The sequence below is a fragment of the Somniosus microcephalus genome, chromosome 21 (assembly GCF_052327205.1).
Source record: "Somniosus microcephalus isolate GS21.2 chromosome 21, FLI_Smic_1.0, whole genome shotgun sequence".
In the NCBI taxonomy this organism is placed as follows: Eukaryota; Metazoa; Chordata; class Chondrichthyes; order Squaliformes; family Somniosidae; genus Somniosus; species Somniosus microcephalus.
The window spans coordinates 51,995,255-52,008,685 of NC_141007.1; the positions used below are offsets into that span (position 1 = coordinate 51,995,255).

Sequence of the window (13,431 nt, forward strand, 5' to 3'; positions counted from 1 at the left end):
TCAAAAGGGAATTGCATAAGTACCTGAAGGAAAAAAATTTGCAGGGCTACGGGGAAATGGCGGGGGAGTGGAACTAGCTGAAGTGCTCTTGCAGAGAGCTGGCACGGGCTCGACGGGCTGAATGGCCTTCCCATGAATTTGGAAAATAACCCATTTTATTTGTGGTGCTGGAGGTGTGTAGCTTCTGGTGGGTTTAGTGGAGCTTTACAGGGACCATTTTCCTCCCATTCTGCACTGTATAAGCTTAAAGTGGGAATTCCATCATGAGACATGATCGCATTTCTCCTATTGTACAGCACTTTGAGATGTCTTGCTGTGTGTGACGTACTATACAACAACTTGCATTTATATAGCGACTTTATCGTAATAGAACAGCCCAATGCGTTTCACAGGAGCTTTATCAGACAAAATTTGACATTGTGCCACATAAGGAGGCATTAGGACAGATGACTAAAAGCTTAGAGGTAGGTTTAAGGAGGGTCTTAAAGGTTGAGAGGTGGAGAGATTTACGGAGGCAATTCCAGGGCCATCAAGCCCCTCTGGTTCCCATAAATGGTTGCTAGTTACTATTGCTATCCAAACCTTTTATGGTACATTTTCAGTTCAAGCTCCTATTCCAGGACTTTAACAAAGTCTAGCCTGACATTGCAATGCATCAGTGAAGGAGCACTGCATTTTCTGAGGTCTTGGCCTTTGGCTAAGCCATTAAACCAATATCTGTTTGAATGGTTCAGGTGGACATTAACGACTGCATGGCACTGTCTGAAGAGGAGCAGGGAATTCTCCCAGCCAACATTTCTATTTCAACTACCATCTTAAAAAAAAAACCAGATGACTTGGTCATTCATCTGAAACCAGGGTCTTGCTGAATGCAATATGGCTGCTGTGTTTGCCGAGATAACACCATTTTACAACACGTCAAAGTAATTCATTCACTTTGGGGTGTTTCTCAGCGATGTGATAATGCAGTAGCAAAATGCAGACTTATAGAAAGCACACTTTACAATGTCCTGCTGAACTCAAATCCTTACATTGTGGTGTCATGCAAGAGCTTTCATATTTTTTGAAAAATTAAGAGCAGTGAGTGTCACTTTCTCTGTGGGAACCACGTGGTAACATTGTGGTTATCAAAGACCAGAACAGAGAAAACAGCCATACTTTACATTCTGGACTCAGCCAGGTAGAAATCTTGTTGCGCCGTTTTATGGGCGTAAAATAGGCGCAAACGGGGCCCAATTTTGGGGACCAACGTCCTGCGCCCCAAGGACATCTGACAAACATCCGACCCGGGATTGGGTCGGTCAGGCCATGTTACAGGCGCCTAGGACACCTGCTTAAAGCAGCATTAGGCCCACTGCATATGCAAATGATGGGTAATTCAAGGGTATAACAATATTGAAGTTGCAATGACAATGATGCATCATTCCAGGTTTCGTCTTAATTCACACTGAATTGTCATAGAGACATAGAGTTATACAGCATAGAAAGAGGCCCTTCGGCCCATCGTGTCCGCACCGGCCATCAAGCCCTATCTATTCTAATCCCATTTTCCAGCACTTGGTCCATAGCCTTGTAAGCTATGGTGTTTCAAGTGCTCATCTAAATGCTTCTTGAAAGTTGTGAGGGTTCCTGCCTCTAACACCCTTTCAGGCAGTGAGTTCCAGATTCCAACCACCTTCTGGGTGTGAGAGTTTTTCCTCAAATGCCCTCTAAACCTCCTGCCTCTTACCTTGAAACTATGCCCCCTGGTTATTGACCCCTCTACTAAGGGGAAAAGTTCCTTTCTATCTACCCTATCTATGCCCCTCATAATTTTGCACACCTCAATCAGGACCCCCCTCGGCCTTCTCTGCTCGAAGGAAAACAACCCCAGCCTGTCCAGTCTCTCTTCATAGCTGAAGCGCTCCAGCCCAGGTAACATCCTAGTGAATCTCCTCTGCACCCTCTTCAATGCAATCACATCCTTCCTATAGTGTGACGACCAGAACTAACTGCACACAGTATTCTAGCTGTGGCCTAACCAGTGTTTTGTACAGCTCCATCATAACCTCCGTGCTCTTATATTCTCTGCCTCGGCTGATGAAGGCAAGTATCCCATGTGCCTTCTTAACCACCTTATCTACCTGTCCTGCTGCCTTCAGGGATCTATGTACATGCACACCAAGGTCACTCTGATCCTCTGTCCTTCCTAGGGTCCTACCATTCATTGTGTATTCCCTTGCCTTGTTAGTCCTCCCAAAATGCATCACCTCACACTTTTCAGGGTTAAATTCCATTTGCCACTGTTCTGCCCATCTAACCAACCCATCCATAGTGTCCTGTAGCCTGAGGCTTCCCTCCTCGCTATTTACCACTCCACCAATTTTCGTGTCATCTGCGAACTTACTGATCATACCTCCTACATTCCTATCTAAATCATTAATGTACACTACAAACAGCAAAGGACCCAGCACCGATCCCTGCGGTACACCACTGGACACAGGCTTCCAGTCACAAAAACAACTTTTGACCATCACCCTCTGCCACTAAGCTAATTTTGGATCCAATGTGCCAAATTGCTCTGGATCCCATGGGCTCTTACCTTCTTGACCAGTCTCCCATGCGGGACTTTGTCAAAAGCATTACTGAAATCCATGTAGACTACATCAACTGCACTACCCTCATCCACACACCTAGTCACCCCCTCGAAAATTCAATCAAATTGGTTAGACATGTACGATAGCAAAATACTGCGGATGCTGGAAATCTGAAATAACAACAGAAAACGCTGGGAAAACTCAGCAGGCCAGGCAACATCTGTGGAGAGAGAAACAGAGTTAGCGTTTCAGGTCGAAACCCTTCGTCAGGACTGAAAAAGCACAGGAAATGAAACATTAAAAGGCCAGTTTGGGGGCTGGGAAATGGGGATGAGAGAACAAAAGAGAAGTGAAGAGACATTAAGAGGTATTCAAAACGAGACGAGATGGCGATAGGACTAGTAAAGAGACAAAAGACGGCTCTAGATTAGGTGTGAAATGCGCTGTCAGAATGAGAGACAGCTGCCATGTGGGAGAGAAAAAAAAGGGGGGGGAAAGGGCCAAAACAAAGGTGTGGATAAAAAATATATGTAAAAATGTAATAGGGGCTGAGGTTATGATCTGAAATTGTTGAACTCGGTTAGACATGATCTCCCCCTGAAAGCCATGCTGACTATTCTTGATTAATCCTTGCCTCTCCAAGTGGAGACTAATTCTGTCCCTCAGAATTTTTTCCAATAATTTCCCTACCACTGATGTTAGGCTCACTGGCTTGTAATTCCCTGGTTTATCCCTACTACCCTTCTTGAATAATGGTACTACGTTAGCTGTGCTCCAGTCCTCTGGCACCTCCCCTGTGGCCAGAGAGGTTCTGAAAATTTGTGTCAGAGCCCCTGCAATCTCCTCCCTTGCCTCACACAGCAGCCTGGGATACATCTCGTCTGGGCCTGGGGATTTATCCACTTTTAAGCCCGCTAAAACCGCTACTACCTCCTCCCTCTCAATGCTAATTTGTTCAAGTATATCACAACCCCCCTGCCTGATTTCTATGCCTACATCATCCTTCTCCATAGTGAACACAGGTGCAAAATATTTGTTTAAAACCTCACCTACATTTTCTGGCTCTACACACAGATTGCCACTTTGGTCCCTAATGGGCCCTACTCTTTCCCTGATAATTGTGTTATCATCTTGTGTAGGTATCATTCTCCACGGTAAATTGTACGTACCTAGCACAGCTTTATTAATACAATAGCACCACCAATGGTTACTTAGGGGGTCTTCAGTATTTAATTTTTACAGCTCACACAATTAATTTGACCAATCCATTACTGTAAGCTACTTATTTATTACTGGCTCCATACATTTGAATAATTTTGGAGGTTTCTTTGCTTTCTTCTGATTTTCTTTACTTCCCTGAAGACTCGGACTCCTGATGGCTCTGTACATCCTTGCAGCCTTCTTTTCCCTCACTCACATGCCATTTTTTATGTGTAAGCCTCAATGGTGATGATTTGCTGTTTCATTGTTGGGGGCTTAAAAACCAAACCTGATTGATAATTTCTTCAATTGACAGCCCTATCTGCAATTTCCAGTATGGGTCAAAAGGCAGAATTCAGGAGCCATGTCTTTGCCAGATCTTTTTCCTCACTAACATGCTAACCCGGAGGACCAATGTTATTGCCATACTGCTGCCCAGACTAACTCAAAGCTGGCAAGAGATTGACCCTGGGACCTCCTGGTCTATATAGCTAAGCACAACACTATGTAATGCACTAACTCAATGAGCCATCAGATTAGACCCCCAGGTCTCTGTGGGAAGTTTCTTAATTCGATGTTGGTAACAATGTGGAACTATACAGAGCTCCCTGTTGTGCATAAGGTTTAACAGAACCTTACCAGATTCTCTCGTGAGACCCTTGATCTCTTGGCTCCATGGTCCAGAGCCAATAGCATTGAATGCTTGAACTTGCACTCTGTATTCAGTCCACTCCTCTAGATCCTCGATGGTGAATTCCCGCTCGATTCGGTCACTGATAATGTGTGAGAGAGTGGATCCATTGCCATCTGCCTTCCCATATTTTATTTTGTATCCAACAGATTCCTGATTCCCATTATACTCTGATTCAGGCAATGGCTAGAAAAAAATATAAAAGCTCTGTCTGTATCTTCTTTATCCTTTCAGTTTTGGGAGTTTTAATTGGTCATTTGGTAAATGCCTAACTTATCTAAACAAGCTTAATCTATCTTTTTCGCAGAACCATTAATAGAACTGATGGTAACCTCTGTCCTGACGCACTCGGTACTAATTTGAGTTCATATCTTCTCTCGTTTTTCTTACTTTTTTCCCACCACAATAAGGACAGAAATCTGCCAACTTTTCTGCAGTATAGATTGGGTATTGAGTAAGCTTCAGGGCATACAATGTAATTTATCATATTAGCTTAACTGGCACTGCAGATGTTTATTTTCACTATACTCGGGCTTGTACACAACCACATTCAGCAGTTAATAAATGCTCTGAGCTCATGACATCTTCCGGCGCAGATAGTTGCACACCACTTCATTCACTGTATTTTTTTGAGTAAATTAACACTTTGTGTACAGTACTAAACATTGATATGAGATGCTGTTATCTCCTCTTTATATGGCTTAAAAATTAAGGTTAGTAAAATAAAAGTTCTAAAAAGTTCAATCTCTGATGGATGCTTCAATAGGAAGACTTAAAAAAGTTTTCCAAACCAGCACTGAATGGAAGGGTGTGGCAGAGTCCCAGTCCTCCACCAGAAAAGCAGTTTTGATTGTGGTTGAGATAGAGTCAGGTGGGTTGGTGGTGGTTATTTCAGTTTTGCCACTGTGACCATTTTTTCCTCTTTGTGTGGTGAAACCACCCGATGGTATAAATGTTGTCATTTCACCAACAGGACAAAGGAGCCCTCACTACTCGGAGCCACTTTCTGCACACGGTGCTTGCCATACTGTCGCAGACAGTCCTGACTATGGAAATGGGGATCGACGGGGCACCAAATAGATATTCACGTCTAACAGGAGAATGACTTGCAGAGATACTCTCTCTATAGGATGAATGCAATGAAAAAGGGGTCAAAGAAATATGATTCCAATAACTACCTTCTGCAACATTAGAATTCACAAACTTTTACAACTACTCAAACAAAGGCACAAGATAAAGAAAAATCTATATTGGTGCTTAATCCTGAAATGATTGCCCACATCTGTTACATACCACCCAACGGAGCCAGAGGCTTGTCTCACTTGCTGTGCGCAGGGTCACATTGGCAGGAGCCACGTCAGGTGGGGCCTGGAGGGTTTGAATTTTACGTGATAACTGACTGGGCAGACTTGTTCCAACAATGTTGACTTGTCTCATGCGAAATCTGTAGAAACACACAGGGCTTGTACTGAATGCAAAGGCTCTTTCCAAAATATTCAGAGACCTTAACGGTAAAGCTAAGTAAACTGCCTGTAAAGTAAAAATCAATCGGTTTCTATAACGGATGGCCAATTCGTGATGCCAGTTTTACCCCGAGGCAGCAAGTTGCTAATTGACTTCAGTCAGTATGTCATCTTTCTCCTGGGCCCTCTGTGACTATGTCAACTTGTGACTTCAGTTCTCTCCCACATATTCCTGCCCCTTTCTTCAATTCCCCCTTCCACTTCATTCCCTTTGATTTACGACCTTGTTTTTAAATGTCCATCTTCTCGTTGCTTTCTTTAGCTATTTTCCCACCTTTTGTTCTCTAACTGCCTTTTCATGAGCTGATTTTGCAACAACTTTTACTTCTTTCTCGCTTTTAGCAAGAAAAATGTCGATTTGGAAATTTGCAGGGCGTTAAACCCATTAACGAGTGAAGGAGTCAACATTGCAGAGATCGTAACTTCGACCGGTTCTCCTCCCCACCACCTTCATTTTACTCAGTCTAACAATGGAATTCGCTTATCTTCCAGCTTCCACTTCTGACAAATCTCCCAACACACAAAATGTTAATCTGCCCCTTTGGGGAGATGCTGTTGGACCTGGTGTATATTTCCAGTTTTTAATTCAGATTTGTATTTTGTTCCTCTAATCGGTTCACTGTAACTGTAAATAGCTGAGCGGTGCCTGGGCAGCCAAAGGCTGAACACGATAAAATGCTTTTTGAACAGTTTAAAATGTACAATTTTAGGGAAAAAAAGCACTGTTTTAATATTTGAAAATGTATCTTCAGACGTATCTTAAAAATATTGAATACACATTGAGATGTCCCCTAACCCTGTGCAGATTTGCTGCAGAACCCGGTTGGATATGCTGTGGTGTGTCTTGAAATGCTTACATAAATCTAAATAAGAGTGAAAAAGACCCAAACTGCCTGCAGGATCATCAAAGACAATTCACTGCTTTTTCTCCCCCAATTAAATTAGGGTCAGGAGATGAATTACTTGTTGCAGATGATCAAGCTTCTGCTCTGCTCTTGCAGTCACAGTGTTGATATGGTTACTCCAGTTAAGTTTCTGGTCAATTGTGACTGCCAGGATATTGACGGTGGAGGATGATAGTGCTGGGGTTATAGGTCAGTTGGAGGTGGTTTGTTCTTTTCTTGGTGGAAATAGTCTTTTCCTGGCACTTATATGGCATAAATGTCACTTGTCATCCCAAGCCTGGATGTTTTCCACGTCCTGCTGTCGGCTGGCATGGGCTGCTTCATTATCAGTGGAGCTGAACATTGTAGAATCGTCAGTGAGCAGCCCCATTCCTAACCTTATGACAGGGGGAGGTCATTGATGAAGCAACTGAAGCCAAAGATGCTGTCCTGAGGAACTCCAGTAGCAATGTCTTGGGGCTGTGATGATTGTTCTATGACAACCAGGATCTGTGTGTCAGGTATGACTGAGGGTTTTCCCATTGACCCCAATTTTGCTAGGGATATTTAGTGCCATATTCAGTTGAATACTGCTTTGATGTCAAGATTAGCTACTCTCACTTCTCCTCTGGCATCCATGTCTCTATCAAGGCTGTAATGAGTTCAAGAGTCAAATGGTTCTCGCGGGACCCAAACGGAGCACTGGCGAATAGGTGTTGTTTGATGGCACTATTGATTATTTCTTCCATCACTTTACTGACGATTTGGTCGAAGCTGATAGGTAATTGGCTGGGGGTTAGACATGTCTTGTTTTTTGTGAACAGAATATACCCAGGCAATTTTCCATATTTTTGGATAGATGCCAGTGTCGTGCCTGCACTGGATAGCTTGGATAGGGGCCCAGTGTTCAGGTTTTCAAGGCCCATAGTCTTCGCTATGTACTCAGTTGCTTCTTAATGTTGCAGGGAGTAAATCGAATTGGCTGAACACTGGCATCGATGATGGTGGGGATCTCAGGCGGAGGCAGACTACGGTCGTCCTTTTGTAGCTGAAGTTACTAATGCCCGACGCTAATTTTTGGAAATTTTAAAAAAAAGCTTTGTTAGTAGGATGCCAGTTTAATTTTTGAAGTTAAGTAAGAGAGTTGTTCTTGGTAATGTATGTTTGTTCCAGCCACCTAAATTTGCTTTATATGTGGAAAAACTGCATTGGATCCTTAGGGTGGCAGGATGATGCTTTGGAGCTCCAACAAGCTGTGGCACAGAGTGGGAAGACATGGATCGTACCCATGACTTCAAACATGATGAGTGTTTGATCTTGACCATGCCATTCTGAGGAGATGTTGAGTGGAAGCAAGGTGATTTTCTCTTGGAGGGAAGCAGTTTCAGCGGGCCAGTCGGTTTAGGCTGCTCTCACACACCTCATATAGGGCAGCTATAAAATAGCGTTGGCACAGGTTTCCAGTTCATCCTCTCAACCAGGGAAGGTACCTACCATACGACCAGAGTGGGGGGAGGAGGAGGTGGGAGGACTTACAAAGGGAGGTAATTAGAAAACATGAAAAAAAATTATATTTCCCTTGGTGTATCTTTTATGATTTTGGGCCAATTTGGATTTTCAGAGCAATACAGGTTAATGTTGATCTCTACTCACTAATACAAGATCATATGAATCCTCATGGTACTGTAATAAAGGCAGTCAACTGTACCTGTAATGTGTGAATGGATTGAGGTTGGGAACCTCCAGTGAGCGAGCATCAGGCTCATTGACCAACTGATGAACAAGAAGCCACTCTTCATGGTCGCCTATTACACCAACCTGAGGGAGGAGATCAATAATGAGAACAAGTAGACAGTCCTAAATCTTTAAATATTCTCCTTAATTTCACACTCATGATGAAATATGGAACTGATGAAGTCTCAATGTCATAAGAGGGAATAGATCTCAAAAACAACTAGGCAAGAAAAATAGCATACAAGAGGGTAGGTATTACTGCTGTTAATGCCATTGTTTGACTGCTTAATCACTTATATTTCTTTTCCCACTACTTTATTGGAAGCATTGACCCAATTATATTTTAAACATAGGCTAAAGTCTGAATTAAAATGGCACAGAGAAATTTGAGACAATCATGTTAAGTGTTTGTACAATAACTTCACCAATTATTTTCACCAGGGTATTTAGCTAACACATTGATGTTAGAAGTTCCATCAACTATTGAACATTTTCTTCATTTTCCCCATCCCACACGGCCACGATTTTGCCGGCACTCAGAGTGCGGGTTCGGAGGCCCGTCTGCTGTCAAACTCAAAATGATTGACAACGGGTTGGGAACCCGCCTCCTTGTAAGTTTCCAAACTGTCGGGTCTGCGATTTCAGAACAGACCCGACACCAAGCGGCAGGAGAGGCATTTAAGATAGTTAAATTTTTGTTAAACGCTTGTTAACTACTATTTTGTCAGCCTATTTCTATTTTCCCAATTTTTTAACAGGCTTCACGTTGTTCGGAGATCACGTCAGGCAAGTAGGTCAGGTTCTCTATGTCGCCCCATTGCTCTGAATAGGTGACAACTGCAAAAATGGTCTGAAAGCTACCATTTCACAGCTGGTCACTTTCCAATGTCAGAAGCTTGAACCTTCAGGACCTGGAAGACATTTTTGAGCTGTATGCAGTTTGGAAGTGTTTGGAGTAAACTCTCTATTTACTGTCACCTCCTTGAAGCAAGCTCTCTCACCATTGACAGATCGCTTCTGATATCTCAACTTCAGCTACCAACTATTCCAGCAACATCGGTGCCCTTGGAAAAATCTCACCTTGGTCCTCTGAATCTCTCCACAATCAGCCCCAACACCAACATCACCAGGCACACCAACATCACTAACAACAACACCAACCTTCTCCGCAATCACCTGATGCTGCACAGGACACAGGGCATCAGCACCCGACAACACTGCTGCCCGGGAGGCCAGCGATGGCATCACCATGGCCAGATTTAGTTCACTTGACGCTGTACACCCTGCTGCCACATGATGTGCCAGGTTGACAACATCCCACACCAGCACCATAAAGTATCCCTACATTGTCCAAGCCATTCCTTTCACACTCATCACAATTGTGGGGGGGGGGGGGGGAGGGGGGGGGAAGTTATGTCTCAAAATTCACTGGAACTCACTAAGACGCTTCCAAAGGTGAGCACAGATCTGTCCAATAAGGTAGTGTTGAAAATGTAGATTTCAATGTTTGACAACACATTAACAGAAACTTCACATGAACATTGGTTAAACCACCCAGGTGCCTATCCTTGTGTGTTTTCGTATGCTTGCAGTAGGTTGAGGGTGAGAGCGAGGGGTGGCTAGTGAGATGGGGAAGTGATAATGTAGATAGCGAGGGATGGGTGGAGGTGCAAGATAAGTTGGTGTGAGTAAAGATGTGCAGGAGTAGGGAAGGGAAGGCAGAGTGATGTGGCTGTGATGAGTTGCACAGCAGGATGAGGTTGAGTGTGGCTTTGCAGTAACGTTTCGTGATCGTTGAAAGGCTTGCGCCACTGCAGCCTGGTACTCCTGACGATATCCCTGCTTCTGCCCTCCTGTGCAATGTGCAACCAGGCTGCGTTGATATCCTGGGGAGGTCTCTTCCGCCCATGGGAAGGGAAGAGAACCTCCCTGTGTGTTGTGACTCCCTCAATAAGTATATGGAGGGAGTAATGGGAGAGCCTGGGTGTAGCCGTGCACCTTTGTGCTGTGCTTGTCAGTGTTTGCAGCACCTCATAGCTGTAGAACACTGACAGCAGAACTGTCAAGATCAATTATGACATGGCCCCTTTCAGGAAACCGGCTGATGATGCATCATCAAATGATGTCATCAGACCCGCTTCCTATTATTATTATTATTATTTTTAAAATTCGTTTATGGGATGTGGGTGTCATTGGCAAAGCCAGCATTTATTGCCCGTCCCTAATTGCCCTTGAGAAGGTGGTGGTGAGCCGCCTTATTGAACTGCTGCAGTCCGTGTGGTGAAGGTACTCCTGCAGTGCTGTTAGGGAGGGAGTTCCAGGATTTTGACCCAGCGACGATGAAGGAATGACTATACTTCTAAGTCAGGATGGTGTGTGGCTTGGAGGAGAACTTGGTGATGGTGCTATTCCCATGCGCCTGCTGCCCTTGTCCTTCTAGGTGGCAGAGGTCACAGGTTTGGGAGTTGCTGCAGTGCATCTTGTAGATGGTACACACTGCAACCACAGTACGCCAATGGTGGAGGGAGTGAATGTTTAAGGTGGTGGATGGAGTGCTAATCAACTGGGCTGCTTTGTCCTGGATGGTGTCAAGCTTCTTGAGTGTTGTTGAAGCTGCACTCATCCAGGCAAGTGGAGAGTATTCAATCACACTCCTTATTTGTGCCTTGTAGATGGTGGAAAGGCTTTGGGGAGTCAAGAGGTGAGACACTCGCCACAGAATACCTAGCTCCTGACCTGCTCTTGTAGCCACAGTAATTATGTGGCTGGTCCAGTTAAGTTTCTGGTTAATGGTGACCCCCCAGGATGTTGATGGTGGGAGCTTTGGCGATGGTAATACTGTTGAATGTCACAATATTAATTGGCTGGGAACCTCGCAGGGTGGACTTAACAAGCCCAATCAACGAAAAATCGCTTGGAGAGTGCGAGCTGCAGTAGGCAGTGGGCTGGGACTGGGACCCCGGTCGTCCCGGACCCGCCTCGGTTGGCAAAATTGTGGCCAGTATTCTTTTATATGTAATATTGACTTAGGTACAACAACAAGAACTTGCATTTATAGAATGCTTTTACTGTAGAAAAATTACACTGCACAGAGGTGTAATCAGACCAACATGGATCCCAAGCCAAAGAAGGAGATATTAGGAGGGGTGACCAAAAGCTTGATTTTAAGCATGGTGTTAAAGAGGGAAGTGGAGAGGCAGAGATGTTTAAGAATGGGATTCCAGAGCCTGGGGCCGGGAAAGCTGAAAGCATGGTCGCCAATGGTGGGGAAATGGGAAGGGGGGAACGCACAAGAGGCCAGAATCAGAGAAACAGAGCATTGAGATTGAGGGGCGGGGTGGTGTAGGGCTGGAGGAGTTTACAAAGAGGAGCAAGGACATGAAAATATTTCAACAGGTGTTGGGGTCCGGAAGCTAATGTAGGTCAGCAAGGACAGGGACAATGGATGAGCAGGACTTGGTGTGAGATAAGATATGGGCAGCAGAGTTTTGGAAGTGCTGAAGGTCATGGAGGGTGGAGGATGGGTGGCCAGTCAGGAGATCGATGGAATAGTCAAGTCTGCAGGTGACAAAGGCATGGATGAGGATTTCAGCAGCAGATGGCCTGAGGCAGGGGCGAAGGCGGGTGATGTTACGGAGCTGGAGGTAGCCGGTTTTGGTGACTGAGAAGATATGGGGTCAGAAGCTCAGCTAGGGGTCGTTCAACCTGAGATGGGGTGGAATCAGTGGCAAGAGTACAGAGTTTGCTGCAGGGCCCAAAAATGATAGCTTCAGTCTTGGGCTATGATTATGGTTCTAAGCAAGCAGTCAGTCATTCAGGCCACTGCTTTTCCTCCAGGCAAGTTAAATTCAGATTAAAATTAAGTGTAAAGTTCAGTGTGCTCATATGCCAACATGCATTTTCAGTGGGTACGTGCTGGGATCGGTGACATAGTGATGCGCTGCATTGTGCCACCTCTGAAATCCAAATGGATAAAGCAAATGCAATTATTTACTGGAATTCATTTCTAGGAGGCATTCAAGTTAAACGCAGCAAGGGCCACAAATACATTCTGACACACTTTTGCTCCAGATTGACTTTCACACACACTATTTGCATTCAGATTATTAATTAGGTAAATAGATTTTAGTATTAAGGAGCCTCTGGCCCAACAGATAAGTTAGTTTAGTCAAACTGCAAAGGAATTCTAAACTATAAAAGAAGTATGAGACCCGAAAGGAGGCATAGAGCTTCCATCGTCTCGGAGATAATGATAATCATTCACGTATCTAATTTTAGACACGAAACATCCAAAGTAGCCTCTACTCTCTTACGTTCCAGTTCTCACCATGTTTCCCCCCCTCCTGTTACTTAAATTGCCTACAGAATAAATTAAGTAATTTTGTTAACTGTGAACCTCAATCAATGCATAAGGTAAAAATATATTTTATTTTGTGTTTGCAAATTCAGAAACATCTTGAAGCCTTATTTCTGCTGATCGAGCTCAAAGACCAAATTTTATCCAGATGGGAAAATGTAACAACTTTTCTCATTGTCACTCAAACTGACAGGCAGGACCATTTTAGTAGTGATCTCTTACAGGTCTGATTAAACTGGAGAATCCTTGTCCTGGGTAATACTAGCAAATGATTAACATTTCACAATTCATCCTTGGGAACTGTAAATGCTTGTGTCCACTCTACCTGAGCTTGCACCAACCATCGGGAAATGGAGGTTTTACCGTCATAGCCAGGTCTAAATTGGAGAGTTACTGTGCGAGGGCCAATGTTCGAGATGGCTATGTTTGTGGGGGAACCAGGCAATTCTGTTGGAAGAAGCACAGA

At 44.2% G+C, this 13,431-nt stretch overlaps 1 protein-coding gene across 7 annotated transcripts in view; it reads right to left on the minus strand.

Moving 5' to 3' along the window:
* sdk2b (sidekick cell adhesion molecule 2b) overlaps positions 1-13,431 on the minus strand; it is a 1,061,066-nt gene that overhangs the window by 270,939 nt on the left and 776,696 nt on the right. For all 7 annotated transcript variants that reach the window (XM_085963616.1, XM_085963614.1, XM_085963610.1 and 4 more), the window contains 4 exons: positions 13,291-13,412; positions 8,583-8,692; positions 5,761-5,911; positions 4,416-4,653 (listed from right to left, as the gene is read on the minus strand). In XM_085963616.1, the coding sequence (XP_085819742.1) occupies positions 4,416-4,653; positions 5,761-5,911; positions 8,583-8,692; positions 13,291-13,412 (621 nt within the window). The remainder of the gene's footprint in view (positions 1-4,415; positions 4,654-5,760; positions 5,912-8,582; positions 8,693-13,290; positions 13,413-13,431) is intronic.